Source organism: Neoarius graeffei, chromosome 10, assembly GCF_027579695.1.
Source record: "Neoarius graeffei isolate fNeoGra1 chromosome 10, fNeoGra1.pri, whole genome shotgun sequence".
Taxonomy (NCBI): domain Eukaryota; kingdom Metazoa; phylum Chordata; class Actinopteri; order Siluriformes; family Ariidae; genus Neoarius; species Neoarius graeffei.
In genome coordinates this window covers 85,315,598-85,333,869 of record NC_083578.1, presented here as the reverse complement: position 1 = coordinate 85,333,869, position 18,272 = coordinate 85,315,598, and the positions used below count along the sequence as shown (strand labels likewise).

General features: G+C 41.9%; 1 protein-coding gene across 4 annotated transcripts in view; it reads left to right on the top strand.

Moving 5' to 3' along the window:
- slc6a6a (solute carrier family 6 member 6a) overlaps nt 1-17,453 on the top strand; it is an 86,239-nt gene extending 68,786 nt beyond the window's left edge. For all 4 annotated transcript variants that reach the window (XM_060932476.1, XM_060932477.1, XM_060932475.1 and 1 more), the window contains 4 exons: nt 1,385-1,487; nt 4,328-4,428; nt 4,548-4,718; nt 11,376-17,453. In XM_060932476.1, the coding sequence (XP_060788459.1) occupies nt 1,385-1,487; nt 4,328-4,428; nt 4,548-4,718; nt 11,376-11,528 (528 nt within the window). In that variant the 3' untranslated portion in view covers nt 11,529-17,453. The remainder of the gene's footprint in view (nt 1-1,384; nt 1,488-4,327; nt 4,429-4,547; nt 4,719-11,375) is intronic.
- Nucleotides 17,454-18,272: the final 819 nt, after the last annotated feature.

Here is an 18,272-nt window from a genome sequence, read left to right as displayed (position 1 = left end):
ACTAATAGACACGTAGGCTACACCTCCTTCACTCGGACTAATAGACACACAGGCCACACCTCCTTCACTCGGACTAATAGACACATAGGCCACACCTCCTTCACTCGGACTAATAGACACATAGGCCACACCTCCTTCACTCGGACTAATAGACACATAGGCCACACCTCCTTCACTCGGACTAATAGACACGTAGGCCACACCTCCTTCACTCGGACTAATAGACACGTAGGCCACACCTCCTTCACTTGGACTAATAGACACATAGGCCACACCTCCTTCACTCGGACTAATTAGACACGTAGGCTACACCTCCTTCACTCGGACTAATAGACACGTAGGCCACACCTCCTTCACTCGGACTAATAGACACATAGGCCACACCTCCTTCACTCGGACTAATAGACACACAGGCCACACCTCCTTCACTCGGACTAATAGACACATAGGCCACACCTCCTTCACTCGGACTATATAGACACAGGCCACACCTCCTTCACTCGGACTAATAGACACGTAGGCTACACCTCCTTCACTCGGACTAATAGACACGTAGGCCACACCTCCTTCACTCGGACTAATAGACACGTAGGCCACACCTCCTTCACTCGGACTAATAGACACGTAGGCCACACCTCCTTCACTCGGACTATATAGACACACAGGCCACACCTCCTTCACTCGGACTATATAGACACAGGCCACACCTCCTTCACTCGGACTAATAGACACATAGGCTACACCTCCTTCACTCGGACTATATAGACGCACAGGCCACACCTCCTTCACTCGGACTAATAGACACATAGGCCACACCTCCTTCACTCGGACTAATAGACACACAGGCCACACCTCCTTCACTCGGACTAATAGACACATAGGCCACACCTCCTTCACTCGGACTAATAGACACATAGGCCACACCTCCTTCACTCGGACTAATAGACACATAGGCCACACCTCCTTCACTCGGACTAATAGACACATAGGCCACACCTCCTTCACTCAGACTAATAGACACATAGGCCACACCTCCTTCACTCGGACTATATAGACACACAGGCCACACCTTCACTCGGACTATATAGACACAGGCCACACCTCCTTCACTCGGACTAATAGACACATAGGCTACACCTCCTTCACTCGGACTATATAGACGCACAGGCCACACCTCCTTCACTCGGACTAATAGACACATAGGCCACACCTCCTTCACTCGGACTAATAGACACATAGGCCACACCTCCTTCACTCGGACTGACAGACAGCAGAGGCCACATCCATTTAGTAGGATTAGCATTAAGAAAAGCCACACCCTCCATCGCTGGGACTGTCAGATACAGAGACCACGCCCCTTTCACTTGTTCTCTCTTTTTTCCAGGGTGGCATGTACGTGTTCCAGCTATTTGATTACTATGCAGCCAGCGGTGTGTGCCTTCTCTGGGTTGCATTCTTTGAATGTGTGGCAGTAGCCTGGGTTTATGGTGAGTCTACACACACACACACACACACACCATGGACCAACACTTCAAAATGCTCTGTGTTATACCAAATGACTCAAAGCACAATTTGTACTCTTTTCATGTGTGGGTGATGGACTTGAACCAGCATTTGCTTAGCTTGATAATGTGCTCAGATTACACGCGCTGTCACTCTCACTCACACACACACACACACTCGCATCAATCACTGAGGTTGGCAATGAATGTGAATCTGACCTTCTAAAAAAGACATAAAATTGAAGACTCTTCGTACACACTCTCTCTCTCTCTCTCTCTCTCTCTCTCTGACACACACACACACACACACAGAGCATATTTTATTCCTGGAAGTGTAACCGTCAGTAGTGTGCTTTATAAGCACTGTGTGTTTGCTATACAAGCATTACATTCCCCTTTTCACTTTGTCATTTACCTCTCTCTCTCTCTCTCTCTCTCTCTCTCTGTGTGTATTTTCTATTTTCCAATAACAGCACATCCTGATGTGTTTTTCCCTTCATTCCACAGCAATTAATACAACCCCAATTCCAAAAATGTTGTGATGCTGTGAAAACTGTAAATAAAAACATAATGCGATAATTTGCAGATCATGCAAACCCTATTGAAAATAGTACAAAGACAACATATCAAATGTTGAAACTGAGGAATTTTATTGTTTTTTGAAAAAAATATATGCTCATTTTGAATTTGATGTCAGCAACACGTTTCAAAAAAGTTGGGACAGGGGCATGTTTACCACTGTGTTTCATTACTTCTACTTTTAACAACACTCTGTAAACGTTTGGGAACTGAGGAGACCATTTGCTTTAGTTTTGAAAGAGAAATGTTGTCCCGTTCTTGCCTGATGTACAATTTCAGTTGCTCAACAGTTCGGGGTTTCCTTTGTCATATTTTGCGCTTCACAATGCTCCAAGTGTTTTAAATAGGAGACAGGTCTGGGTTGCAGGCAGGCCAGTTTAGCACCCAGACTCTTTTACTACAGAGCCATGCAGTTTTAATATCTGCAGAAAGTGATTTTGTCTTGCTGAAAGAAGGAAGGCCTTCTCTGAAAAATATTTTGTCTGGATGGCAGCATATTGCTCTGAAATATGTATATATCATTCAGCATTAATGATGCCTTCCCAGATGTACAAGCTACCCATGTCATGTACAGTACACTGATGCCCCCTCATACCATCACAGATGCTGGGTTTTGAACTGTGCACTGATAACAAGCCGGATGGTCCCTCTCCTCTTTCACCTGGAGGACGTGGTATCCATGATTTCTAAAAAGAATTTTTACTTTTGATTCGTCAGACCTCGGGACAATTTACCACTTCGCCTCAGTCCATCGTAAAAGAGCTCAGGCCCAGATAAGGTGGTGGTGTTTCTGGATATTGTTTATATCTGGTTTTAAATTGCATTTGTGGATGCAGTAATGAACTGTTTTCACAGACGATGGTTTTCTGAAGTGTTCCTGAGCCCATACGGTGATTTCCACTACAGACACGTGTCTGCTTTTAATGCAGTGTCTCCTGAGGGCCTGAAGATCACAGGCATCCAATGTCAGTTTTCAGCCTTGTTTCTTGCATACAGAGATTCCTCCAGATTCTCTGAATCTTTTAGTGATATTATGGACCATAGATGATGTAATCCACACATTCTTTGCAGTTTTACATTGAGGAACGTTATTCTTAAACTGTTGCACTGTTTGCCCACACAGTCTTTCACAGAGTAGTGAACCCCTCCCTAGCTTTACTTCTGAGAGACTCCGCCTCTCTGGGGTGCTCTTTTTATACCCAATCATGTTACTGACCTGTTGCCAAACCGCCTTCTGCACAAATTAAAACTGCATGGCTCTGTGGTAAAAGAGTCCGGGTGCTAAACTGGCCTGCCTGAAGTCCAGACCTGTCTCCCATTTCAAACATTTGGTGCGTTTTGAAGGGCAAAATATGACAAAGGAGACCCTGAACTGTTGAGCAATTGAAATCGTATATCAGGCAAGAATGGGACAACATTTCTCTTTCAAAACTACAGCAATTGGTCTCCTCAGTTCCCAAACGTTTACAGAGTGTTATTAAAAGTAAAGGTGATGAAACACAGTGGTAAATATGCCCCTGTCCCAACTTTTCTGAAATGTGCTTTTGACATCAAATTCAAAATGAGCATATATTTTAAAAAAAACAATAAAATTCCTCAGTTTCAACATTTGATATGTTGGCTTTGTACTATTTTCAATGAAGTATAGGGTTTCCATGATTTGCAAATTATCACGTTCTGTTTTTATTTACAGTTTACACAGCGTCCCAACTTTTTTGGAAGCGGGGTTGTAAATAGCCAAAGATGACATCTTATTATTGTCTCATCACAAAAAAACTTTACCTTATCGATCAACAGCGTCTGACCAATCAGATTCAAGAATTCCACTGTTGTGTAATATTAAATAATTTATTTTTTTGTTATAAATTTAAGTTAAAAGTTGATCCATATCATCATCCGCATCACTTTCAGCTTTCCAATACAGCGCCGTCTTTTGGTTGTTCAAAATGGCTGTCACCATAGCGTTCCAGCATTCAGCTCCATGGTGACATTTTGTTCATGGTTATAGAGTGCAGTGTAGTCAAAGTGTGTCCATAAACAATCGGAAAATCTTTGTGAGCGGTGAAGGACTGGGTGTGGTCCGAGGTCATTTAGGGTGAGATAGATTTCCATTATGAGTTAGCTTTAGCTTTATAATTAATTAGCTGTGTTGTTTTATTGAAGTACTACAGGGGAGTGTATTGATGTTCCCAGGGTCCTAAGTTCCCAATGTAACAAGTCTAATGAGTGTGTGTGTGTGATTGCAGGCGCTGATAATTTCTACGATGCTATTGAGGAGATGATTGGCTACAGACCAAACGGTTGGATGAAATGGAGCTGGATGTTGATCACACCTGTGCTGTGCGTGGTAAGTGTGTACAGTGTGTGTGTGTGAGACAACGGAAGAAGGTACTTTAAGTATTTACAGTCCAGTGTGATGTGAGTCTCGAAGTCTTTTCCTTAACACCATTCTCCTTCCTGTTTCAGGGCTGTTTTGTTTTTTCGCTGGTGAAATACAAACCCCTCACGTATAACAAGGCATACAAGTATCCCAATTGGGCCATCGGATTGGGTTGGGGTCTGGCTTTGGCGTCGATGATCTGCATCCCAATGGTAGTGGTCGTCAAAATCATCCAATCGGATGGCTCGCTGATTGAGGTGAATTCCTTTCCATGGTGTGCTGTTTGAGGAAAATAATCAACAACACAATGGTGTGTGTGTGTGTTCACCACCACTTTGACCATCACAAAGTTGATTATTTTCTACTAACAGCTTATCCAAAGTGCTTTATTCCTCTTATCCAACAGCAGTTTACCCATTTCTATTTATTAAAGAATGACGTCATGCTTTTTATTCATTTATTGTTCCATTCAATGTGTGCAAAACACAGTTATCAGTTGTTATAGCAGCTATAAACAAGATAAGTGAACAAATGCCCAGTGTCTCACAGATACAGTATCTCTCACAGCAATAACCGTAACTATAAACAGATAAAAACAAGTGTTGCCAGGCAAAACAAACCTCGCCCGGTAGCGCTTATGATGAATATGAAGGAAGATATCGTGAAAAAAATAGGTACCCTATGGGTCCATGTGGCTACTGCTTATAAATAAAATAGTTTTCTGATCCCATGTCCATACAGTAGATACAGCATATATATTTACTCTATAAGGCAGTAGCCACAGAAGTGAAGCATAATCCAAAAATGAGCAATTTAAAAATGACAAGTAAAATATACCAAGTGTCTGTGCTTTATATTATTCTACTCTTACCGCTTACAGTTTTCGAAACTGAACCCTCCGAACCGAGGTTGACATACGCACGCTGTCGCCATGACCCAAACTCTTATTTCCCGGAAAAGGCCCGGCGCTAGAGCTCAGTGGAACGCACTTTCCCTCTGTAATAAGCCTAAACATATCTGAAAGCGATTACTTTAGTCTAGTCCATTTATTTTGAATGGTGAACCGAATTGTATACACTCACCAGCCATTTTAATCGGAATCCGTGCATGCGCAGTGCGCGATTGTTACACTCTTACATTCTTACAGCATGATGACGTAGTGGCTAGCACCTGTATATGAGTCAGTAGACAACAAAAACGATTTTGACCTTTTTGGTGACCTTGACCAGATGACCCTCAAAATGTTGGCGGTTCTATTTGAGACCAACGCCCATCTATCCTGAAAGTTTCATGACGATTGGTCCAGCCGTTTTCCCGTAATATCATTAATAAAAAAACAAAGAAACCCAACCGAAAACAATACCTCGCCCCCTGGTGGACTCCGTCCCGGGCGAGGTAATTACAGCATGTCATTCGTCAAAAAATCTAAATTTGTTAATGTTAGCACATCGCTCGTCTTGCTGTTATGGGAAAATAAGCAACTGTGTGGTGATCACTAGTCTGGTTAACACCAGACCATATCACAAGTGAAATATGGTCTGGAATCCGCCTATTGAATTTCTCGTAGGGGAGGTGTGGTTTACGATTGTCAACGGCCGTTTATTGGACGTTGCGAATGTCTATCATTTGGCGTATACGTAGCCCATGGCCAATCATGGCAGTTGTACCCGGTGACGTAGTTAGAGCGACGAAGAAGAGAAGGAAAGAGAAGGAGAAGGCAAAGGCATCTGTCTTCGTGTCAACGAAAGACTGTAACGCCAAATGCTGTTCTTTTTTTAAAACAAACTTTTGCTCTAAACTATTCAGAACAGTGTCTAAAGCTTGATCGAAAGTTTGGTTCGTATCGCTCGCCGCCATGTTAAATGTGATCCGTAAACAGTCCCAAATAAACTACAAGCCTCCGTTTGTCGAGTAGTACGCGTCACCGTCTTTCCACCCCTCCCCACTCTCTGATTGGCTCCCTAACTCAGGCGAGCCTTTAGACCATAGTTTCCATGCTGTCTTTTCAGATCGGAACGATTGTGCAAAGCAGCATGGGATTTCCCAGGCTAGGTGATCACTGGAAAGTAATTCCAAATTATGACCACCTAGTCGTTAATTATTTTTCTCTAACAGCATGTTACACAGTGTTTTATTCCTTACATACAGTAGCACTTGCCAAAACCTTCTTGAATAATGACTGAGATGAGATTTTCACCTCTTAGACCAGTTTGTGCACTCAAATTAGTTTCTCTGAAAGGATTTAATTGCAAAAAAAAAGTTTTGTGAAGATTAAGGAAACCTGAAAACAATGTGCCGTAATTTGTCTTTGCCTTTGAATTGAGTTTAGAAAATGTAGGGGAGACCAGGGATGGTTGTAACAAAGGGATAGTTGTAACAGCAGCACTTTCACCAATAACGGATAACACAAGAGTCATGGGATCAATTTCACGTATAACCACGCCCTCCTTGACTTTGCATATGAATTTGCATGGCTGTGTGAAGAATACTGATTTTACAGCCAAAACTAATTTTCAGGTAAGAAAGTAAATTTTTTTGGGGACCAGGTCTATATTCTGATTAGTACTGATACTGTAGGAGTTGGAATTCAGTAACTTGTATTAGATTAAAGAGGAGGTTCTTTGGTAAAATGTGAGGTATTTACTCTACGCTGATTTCAAACCACCATGCTGGTACAGCTAGCTAAACCATGACTGACGGGGGTGGGGATGGTTGTAACGCCTCATAAGAAATTGTTACAACCATCCCTGTAATTACAACTCACATAGAAGAAGACTTTTGCATTGTGCGCATGGAGCCCTTTGGAAAACCCAAACCCAAAGAAAAGTGGATCAGACAGGGACGGATCCAGCCCACGAATCTGACATATGCATATTTGCAGAAATGTTTTCGCTAATTTTACCAGATTGCTATGGATTTTCACAGGGGCGTAGAGCACGCCGAGCCCTTTCCGAAGACGCCAGCTACAGCCTGCTACGACCGCGGCTCGGCCCGCTATTTGCCCCTGAAGCCCCACGTGAGTGCAGCTCACCGAAAACTTTAATATGTGCCCTGGCTACAGCCGCATGCGCGCACAGGGATTTAAAAATTCATAACTCGGCCACAAAGTCTGAGCCCTGCCAAGCCTCCCTCTCCCCGAGAACTTTCAAAACAGCCCAGGCACGACCCACTACGGTCGCGGCTCGGTCTGTTATTCACCCTCAAACTCCCCACATGAGCGCGGCTCACCGAAAACTTTAATATGCGCCCTGACTCCAGCCGTGCGCACACGCAGGGATTTAAAAATTCATAACTCAAAAAAATTCATTACAGGCACCTCCCTCTCCCCGAGACCTTTCAAAACAGTCCAGGCATGACCCACTACAATCGTGGCTCAGCCCGTTATTTGCCCCTGAACTCCCCACATGAGCGCGGCTCACCGAAAACTTTAATATGTGCCCTGGCTCCAGCCGCACACACATGTAGGGATTCAAAAATTCATAACTCGGCCACTGAAAGCCCTAGCCCCACCAAACTTTACAGGCACCTCCCTCTCCTAGAGACCTTCAAAACAGCCCAGGCACGGCCTGCTACAACCACAGACCAGCCTGTTATTCGCCCCCGAACTCCCCACATGAGCGTTGGCTCACCGAAAACTTTAATATGTGCTCTGGCTCCAGCCGCGCATGCACACAGGGATTTAAAAATTTATAACTCAGCCACCGAAAGTCCTAGCTCCACCAAACTTTACAGGCTTCTTCCTCTCCCCAAGACCTTTCAAAACAGTACAGGCCTGGCCTGCTACGATCGCAGCTCGGCCCGTTGTTAGCCCCCGAACTCCCCACATGAGCATTGACTCGCCAAAAACTTTAATATGCGCCCTGGCTCCAGCCGCGTACACACGCAGGGATTTAAAAATTCATAACTCGGCCACAGAAAGTCTTAGCCCTGCCAAACTTTACAGACACCTCCCTTTCCCCGAGACCTTTCAAACAGCCCAGGCACAGCCCGTTATTTCCAGCGAATTTAAAATTTTGACCACTTTCTGGAGCATTTTATTGGTTTGACCTAGATTCTTTGTCTCAGGTCACGCTATACAAAGCATCGCGAGAATACAGGTAATTAGGTCAGGTAAGCATCACCGCTTAGCACAGGTGGTCGGATCCTGAACCATTGGTCTGTTGGTTTAGCGTGGCTATAGCTCATTTGGCCAGCTAGCGGTAAAGTAAACAAACGCCCCATGACCAATTCCAAGCAGTGCACATATATTTCTGACCGATGAACGTGCATCGGTTGCATCGCTCTGGATCCGTCCCTGGATCAGATGTGTAAATTGCAAGTTCTGGGCCCACAAAAAGTGCACCCTTGGTGGACCTACGTACATATGTCACCACTGTGACTCTGATTAGATGGATAACACACACAGATACACGCACTCAAGTTCATGTCTTATCATGTAAAAGCAAAATACAGTTTGTTGGTTCATTAATTGCCAAAAGTCCTCCTGGAATTTTCCGTTAATTACGATGAGCTGCATCTGACCCCCTGCTGAAGGTTTCCGTTCATGTGTCAGTAGATGTTATCGGATGTTCTTTAAGAAAGCTCTTCTAATGTAATGCACACCACTGACCCTGTTCTTCGTTTAGCCATCAGTGATGGGTTCCTTTTGTTCTTACTGGACCACAGGAAGATGCTCAAGTGTTGGCACATGCACAATAAACTTATATAGATGCGTAGTTTGTGGTGTGGTCTCACTTTTTAATTCTTCACTTTCACTGTTGCAGCATAAACAGAGGGGGTAAGTTGTAACAGAGGGGTACAGAGGGGTAAGTTGTAACAGCGGCACACCTTGCATTTGATATCAAATAATGAATTGTCATGGTTGGAGAAGCTGAAAACATTATTTGTAGTAGACAAACGAGAAGACTTTGTGCCAAAATTTGAGTGCTCCATCACAAAAAAAAAGTTGTAGATGCTAATGGTGCGTTCATGTGCTATGGGAATTATGGTAAATACCAAACGCCGACATGGAAAGCACACATGAACGCCCCCTCTTGTGGTATTTTCCACTGGGCAACTCGTAGAAAATTTTGATACACGAGTTGCCGAGATGAGATGAACTTTAACCTTTTCAACATGGCGGCGAGCGGTACAAGACACTTGAATGGTAAGCATTGTACGCTACTAAAGGTTTTTTTTTACTAGTACTAGTGGGTAGTTTTTGGTGTCTATGCAATGTTGCATCATTAACAAGTGTAATATAATACGTTAGAAATCCGTTTCCTTTAAAAATGTGTTGTTATGGTTTGTTTTTACCTATCCAGAGCAGACGCTGTTGCTAACGATAGCTAACTAACTATTGCTAACTAGCAGTCCGCGTCCTTTGTCAACAACAACAACAAAAGCATGTGAACGCAACACACTGGTAAATACCACTTCCCAACTGGAAAATATCATCTTCCCATAGCACATGAACGCAGCATAAGACAAAAAGTGTTGCATCCATCCCAGGTATCCCCTACACTATTTTATGTCACGAGTGGCGAGCTGAGGTGAAGCGAGGACCCAAGCGCAGGCTCAGAAAACAGGCAGTGTAAAGAGAAAACTTCTTTAATGAAGTAGATGGCAGAAAGGCAAAAGGTACAGTAGGGCTCAGGCAAAAATCGGTAGTCAGAAAACAGGCCAGGAGGTCAAAAACACAGAGGAGCAGGTAGACACGATCAGGGACAAAAAAACAGGACAGAAAATCTTGACAAAAAAACAAGGACAAATTCAGGCAGGGGGAATCAAGAAGACACAATACCAATAAACTGTAGCAAGGCGAGGAAAGTCTACAAGAGACAGTCTGGCAAATGGAGTAGCTCCAAACAGTTCTTAAAAAGCCCTGGCTGATAGGAGAGGAGTGGTAGCAGGTATGGGAGCGCCGTTTCAGGAAATGGCCTTCAGCAAGGCAGGACTGAATTCCTGTCCTGGATCCGGCCTGGAAGTCCCACAATCTAAGGCATGGATGGACTAGCCTGGGCCCGCCCATCCTAAGTGTGACGCAACACGAGGGCCTGTTGCGAACTTAGTCTGGCAAGGCAAGCTATCTCCAGCTCTTCCAAGCTCCCGAAAAATCGGGAGCCAATCAACTTTGAGCATCTCCAACGGCCCTGGGTAGAGGCGTGTTCAAGGCAGTGACGTAGTAGAACTGCGACCGGAAGCCATAGATTGTTTACAGAATCTATGCCGGAAGCGCTTCATTCACTAGAAACATTACGAACATGGAGCAGCGGCAAGCCTTTGACACAGCGGTAGATGCTGTATTGAAAGCATTCAACGGGAAGTTCTCATTGAAAACGTCGCGTCACATACGTCAGAGGAAAGAGTGATGTGATTGGTTTAAGCTTCGTCACAGCCTTTTCTGGCTTCGACCAGTAGCAAACTGAGGCATTTTAGGGAGGCGGGTCAACCACGCGCTTTGGGAAACGGTTGGGCTTAACCCTTTGGTGACTGACCCCTTGAAAATGGTTCCTCCAGGAACCATGACGTTTCAGTTGTCAAGACAACGGAAAAACTAAAATACAAATACAAGAGCATTTTGTTTTGTGCACAAGAGCATTGTGATGTATCTTTCTGTTTTTGTATTTTAGTTTTTCCGTTGTCTTGACAACTGAAACGTCATCGTTCCTGGAGGAACCATTTTCAAGGGGTCAGTCACCAAAGGGTTAATATCTAGGCCAGACCAATGCTCGCAGAGCTTTGAAGTTGCGTTAGCCAGACTATGGATGGACTGGACCGGACTGTGACAATTTTATACATCGTACATTCTGGTTATCCCTTTCAAAACTTTGAATCATGTGGGGTTTTTTGTTGTTGTTGTTGTTTTGATAGGGTGTACATGTTACATGTGGAGTATGAATCTGACTTGTCACTAATGTCATGTGTCTGTGTAGCGGATCAAGGCCGTGGCGGCGCCGGTGAAAGGAGCGAGCTCTCGTCCGAAAGAGTACATCCAGAACAACAGCGAGCTGCTCCACCCGCTCGACCCGAACGGCACTTACACCAACACCAAACACACTCACACCATCGTAGAAACTACAATGTGAGACTCTCTATGAGAGAACCGTGTTCTTTTTTCTCCTCTTTTAATCTGATCCGACTGCTTCATAGTGTGTTCTAGTTGTATTTTTACTCAAGGAAGTTAAAAAAAAAAACAAAAAAAAAACCACCTTCCTAATAATATCCTTTGCTGTTTAGTAATGTTATCATCATCATCATCATTCTTATTATTGTAGTATTATTCTTGTTGTTGTTATTAAGATATCACTATAATCATTGCTAGTAATGCTAAGATTTATAGAGGCCGAAGCCCTGAGAGTTTAGAGAGAGAGAGAGCGACAGAGATGCCTTGTCTTCTTCGCACAGGCAAAAAGAGATGGATAGGAACTGTGAAAGTTGTTTAGAAGGATGTTGAGCCTTTTTTTTTTTTTTTAAAGAAAAATGACAAATACAGCAGTGACGTAAACGTGATTTTTTTTTTAAAAAGGTAGCGACACTAATCAACAGGTGTGTAGGTGACAGTTTGTGGCAGTGACCCTTATTGTACAGTGAGGTTTCCTGTACAGCGCTTTTCGTCTTGATGAAGCTGAATGTACCTCCGCTTTGTGCGGAAGATCTGCACTGCTTACACACACACACACACACACACACACACACACTTGATTTATTGGAGAGGGTTAAGTCCTCAAAGTGTGCCCATTTCTTCAATGGTGCCCTTTTCAGAACCCTCTGTGCACTTTAGTAATCACTGCCAGATGAGGCAAACACACACACACACACACACGTAAGCGCATATAGTATATATACAGCCATCGTGTTGCTCTAATAATGTAGGCAGCTGTGCTTTTTATAGATATATATAAATATATATGCTAAGTATCACATGCTGCTCTTCTCATTTAAGAGAGGAGTTTGAATCAATTTCTTTTTAATTAAAAGTAATTCAGGGTTGCCTGACCATCCTACTGCTGAGTCCAAGGGTGAATTATTTACCCGTAGTCCAGCAATATCCGTCCCTCTTTTTAATGCCTTTCAGAAAACAAGACACCCTTTCGTTTTCATTCATCTCCATTCATCTACCGATAAACCTTTTGATTACCCATAACCCCCCTCACGTTACACCTTACAGCATTGTGTCCTACGTCCTTATTGTTGTTCACTGCCAGTCAAAACCCTTTAAAACACCCTCCTTAATATTTCATAGCGATTTAATTACTGTTATAAATGTAGCCATCTTGTGGAAAATCCTTGTTTCGAATTGGCTGCTCCAGAACACCTTCACTGCACCTCGTCACCTCGGCTACTCGAACTTTCCCGCAGCAACGAATCTCCCTTCTTCCAAACAACATTTCCTCAGTTGTTATTTTGCTGATGATCGCAAGTCCAAAATCTCTCCTAGATGTTCACTTAAATTCACTCCATTCCATTAAACTTCCATGAGAATCCGTGTCCTGTGGATGGAAGCGGAGTCATCCTGGAACAGACCACGCCCATCAGGACAGAAGTGTTTTATTAAAGGGTAAAGGTGATCAGTCAGAAGAAGTTTTGTTTTTCCTTTTTATTTCTATATATGAAAGGATTGGCATATAATTTGCCTTATTCTAGCCGCATTCACTGGATATGAGCAATCGTGCTCCGATTGGTTACTCTGCTCCTAGGATATCAGCTTATATACTGTGAGTAGAGAAAAACAAAATGGCGGAGCGTGTTGCCGCACCAACCGAGGATAAAAACTCTACTCGAAAACAAAACCCCAAGCAACAAAATATAGTTGATGGTAAGAACATATCTTTTTAAAAATATTTTCAAGAATTATTATTATTATAATTATAGCATTTTTCACAAATTGCTCCTGTCATTTCGCCAGTTTGTTTACATTCTAAGCGGAAATGATTTTGTCGGACGTTTTGTATAAAGTTTTTATTTAGCAAATTTGCAAAAAAATAAAAAAAGCTCCGTTTCTCAAAATCCAGTGAATGTGGGTAGAATAAAACAGTTATTCCACTCAATCTCGTCATACATATCTTATAGCCAAACTATCAGCTCATGTACGACTCGATTTCGTGGAATAACAGTTAAACATATAATACTGTGGAAAAGTCTAAGGCACATGCAAAGAAATGCTGTAGAGCAAAGATGCCTTTAAAAAGAATGAAATTAAATGTTTGTACATTTAAAAAACACTACAAACAGCAGTAAATTGTAAGAAATAAAACAAAGTAAGTATTTAGTGTGATGACCTTTTGCTTAAAACTAGATAGAACTCGACGCCAACGGCGTCAATGGGGATGCCTCCGCCTGGTAGACTACACGCCTTAAGTTGTGATTTGGGGATGGACATTTGACCTCACGGTAATCTTGACCTGTGACCTTTTAACCTCAAAATCTAATCAGTTCGTGTTTGTCCCCAAATGTACAAATGGTGAAAGTTTGGTGAAATTCCTTTCATTTGCCTTGGAGATATTGTGCTCACAAGGTTTTCGGGCAGACATTTGACCTCACAGTGACCTTGACCTTAGACCTTTTGATCTCAAAATCTAATCATTTCATCTTTGTCCCAAAGTGCACAAATGGTGAAAGCATACGGTACATGTCAACCTTTGGTCAATCAAACCTGTATAACCAACCTCCAAAATCCGTATTTCCCTTATAAAATCCGTATAAGATGCAAATTAAAATAATTTACCTAAAATTTGAATGATAATTAACAATGATATATCCCAGTTACTTTTTATTCAATATTAATAACAATAAACCTTCAGAATGAATACAAAGCTCCAATGTTTGACAAAAACACAAAGTGTTATCAGCGTAGTTACGAAGGAAATACTTCGTTGTTTGGAGACAGGTGTCACCGAGCGGCTATTATGCGCGAGACTTCATATTAGCCACAAAGTCAGGAAAATCTGTTTGTAAAATTACGTTATAATGACCAAATACAATGAAAAGTATTTTTCCAGTCTCACCTGTGAAAGGTAATCCCATGTGATCTCGTTTGGACGGTAAACCTGTTGGTACAGTTAAACGCAGCACATGAATGATGCATCTTTATTCTCGGCTACTGTCTAGACGCTATACCAGAGACGGTTGAAGACTTTGCCACATCCAATATGGCGGCGAGGATGATGCCTACACAGAAGGTTTATATGTCTATGACTTCCCGGTTGGCGGGATTCTCGCAATGCAGTGTGCGCATGATCAAAAGTGGAACGAAGTCTCGCTACCACAAGATAATGCGTGATTTCATAAGACTCTTTACTGGCTGTCTGTGGTGTACAGTACGTTTGTAAATGTTATGTGCTCTTTTATCATCGTGAGAATTGATTATAGCTCTAAATAAATATTGAAGTTTTTTTAAAGAATCCGTATAACTTTATTTATACGCCCGTATACTACGTTTATTGAATCAAATCCGTATAAAATACGAACATTCCGTATAGGTTGACATGTATGTGAAAGTTTGGTGAAATTCCTTTCATTAGTCTTTGAGATATGGTGTTCACAAAGTTTGGGGATGGACATTTGACCTCACAGTAATCTTGACCTGTGACCTTTTAACCTCAAAATCTAATCAGTTCATGTTTGTCCCAAAGCGCACAAATGGTGAAAGTTTGGTGAAATTCCTTTCATTAGCCTTTGAGATATCGTGGTCACAAGGTTTCAGGACGGACGGACGGACGCACGGATGGACGGACAACCCGAAAATATAATGCCTCCTGCACCTTAAGGTGGCGGAGGCATAAAAATAGTAACCTTGAAAACAGTTAGTGCAGTTTATAAGGAAATGAGATGTTAGGTTTACGGAGAATCTTCCAGAACCAGACACAGTTCTTCTGGACACTTTGATTGTCACACTTGCTTCATATTTTTGCATCAAAACCCAGTAGCCTTTATTATGGGGTTTCTTTTTTGTCTGAAAAAAATATATCCCTTACATCCTGTAATACGCCGCTTTATTTCCTGACATGCAAAGATTTTTCTCTAACATTTTCATTTTTTGCTGGAAAAGTAATGTTTGGAATCTAAAATGTTTCATACAGACTCGATAATGTAAAAGATGTGTATAAAATGAAAATCTATAACAGTTTGTACGTATAAAAAAAAGGGGTGCCAAGACTTTTGCACAGTACTACGCGCGCGTGCGCACACATAGGTGTCCATTATTTAATTCATTGTATTAGAATGTATATGAAGGTTTGTTGTTTTAAGAACTACACAAACGTCTGTCTTTGGTGCAGCTGAATTCTGGAAAACAAACAAAAATAACCCCTCAAAAATTACGTTTTCATCAAAATTGAGTTTCAAGTTAAAAAAAAAAGATACTTTAAGAAAATATTTATTTTTTACCAAAATGACTTGGAATTTTTTTTTAACTTTCTAATCTTGTCTTGGCATCTGCCTGCAAAGATTAAAAATAAATAAATAAATAAATAAGTAAAAACAGTTTGTGAAACATTTTTTATTAAAATTTTTTTTTATCTAAATGCATTTTTCTCAGACAGTGAATATCTGACTTTGATTAAGCTAGCCAGACAAAAATCTAAATTCAGTTTGCGATCAGATGCTGGCTGTCAAAATGTCCGCCGCCATCACATCATCAAAACAAAGAAGAGCGCTTAAACACTGAGGGCCCGTTTACACGAGGACGCTGTCGGGTAAAAACGACTAAATATTTTATCGGAAGTGCCTTTCGTCTACACGGGGACGGCGTTTCCGAGGCTGAAAAACGGAAAAAATTGAAAACGCCTTCCAGAGTGGATAAGTTCAAAACAGCCCCCGTTGCATATCCGTCTAAACTACCCAATACGCGAAACTCTGCTCAGATCTGCTCACGTCGGGTACGCGTTTACGTCATACATATGTCATATACTGTACATGCCAGCCCGGGAAGTAAGAAAGTAAGTAAAAAAGTAAGAGCATGTCTGATTACATTGATCCAATGGACCCTCAAGCTGCTCTGGCAGCTTTAATAAACGTCCAGGAGTCCTTCGAACATCTATACCGAATCTGCACATATACCGTTAATGAACAGAGGCGGGTATGCAATTACCTTTATGAATTTTTGGATACACCGATTCGTCGGAGGAAGTTTTTCTTAACCTCACGAGTAGCCATAGCCAGAGTAGTCAAAGTTTTCACGGCGCAGATGTGCAGATCAGACAAGACGGAAGACGTTGCGCATGCGTGCAGACATAGCGGAGGTCTTTCGCAGCACCACCTAGCCGCCTGGCATGCAGATCCAATTGAATTCCACACATTTATGCGTCACCGTATAGACGCAGATTTCCTCCTTGAAAACGGTCGTGTAGACGCGGAAAAAAGTGAGAACGAAAACGGACTCTTGCGTTTTTGTTTCAGACCGTCCCTGTGTAAAGTGGGCCTCAGCCACAGAGTTCGGAAAAATTTTTCAATTACCTAATAATAATAAATTCATCCAAAAGTAATGATATGAGTGAATTAATTAATGATTCTTTCCTCAGTGATGATCAGTCGAGTATAAAGACACCAGTGAGGCTCACTCAGAATCGACATTATCAGCTTTTTGGGAATCTTTGACTGGCAGAAAACACACCGTAGTGCACACTTCATGGCTGTATCGCCACACCAACCTACACACACACACACACACACACACACACACTTACTTCACTGTGCTGTACTTTGTGCTTTTTGAGTTTACGCCATCCATGACTAAACCAGAATCTGTTCTAGTATTTTCCTCTCCAATCACATTTGCCTTTTGAATCAGCCGTTTTATATGGTGCACAACGTAACCCGTCAGTGATTTGCCTCTATTTTTCTGAATGTATTCAGAAATTTCTATCTAAATGTTAGCCTAAACTTGCAGTGTGCAATATTTGTAAACAAGTGGTTTTGTCTGTTTTTTATTATAATTTTCAGCTTGAACATGTAATAAAACAAATTGAAGAAGCATTAAATAAACATCCATTCAAACAAATAAAATATATCATAACTGGATTTGATTTAATAATTAAAAAAAAAACATTTTGTGTAACCAAAGTAGCTTTGTTATGAACTTGTTTCGAGATGCATATTGCATCATTTAGCTCTGAAATAAAAAATTTTTTTCCCTCTGGTAACAAAAGTCTGTTTTTTTCCCTTATTACTGCAAACTTTTATTAGAACAGGTTGGTAATGCTGTACTTAAGACAGGTTTTTAAGTAAGTGTCTTGTACTCGAGTTTTTCTTTCACCTAAAAGTCAATTCTGACTTAATTTCAAAAAGAAAAATCTCTATGTTCTACTCAACTACAAATATCAAACATCGCTACATCTCTTTACAGTCATACGTTCAGAAATCATAAAAGCAGCATTTTAGCATCAGATACATTAGTTTCAAAGAGTCAAAATAAACTAGATTTAAATTCCTGCATGGCTACGTAGTAAAAGAGTCCGGGTGCTAAACTGGCCTGCCTGAAGTCCAGACCTGTCCCCCGTTTAAAACATTTGGTGCATTATGAAGCACAAAATACTACAAAGGAGACCCCGAACTGTTGAGCAACTGAAATTGTAAATCAGGCAAGAATCTCATCTCATTATCTCTAGCCGCTTTATCCTTCTACAGGGTCGCAGGCAAGCTGTAGCCTATCCCAGCTGACTACGGGCGAAAGGCGGGGTACACCCTGGACAAGTCGCTAGGTCATCACAGGGCTGACAGACACAGACAACCATTCACACTCACATTCACACCTACGGTCAATTTAGAGTCACCAGTTAACCTAACCTGCATGTCTTTGGACTGTGGGGGAAACCGGAGCACCCGGAGGAAAC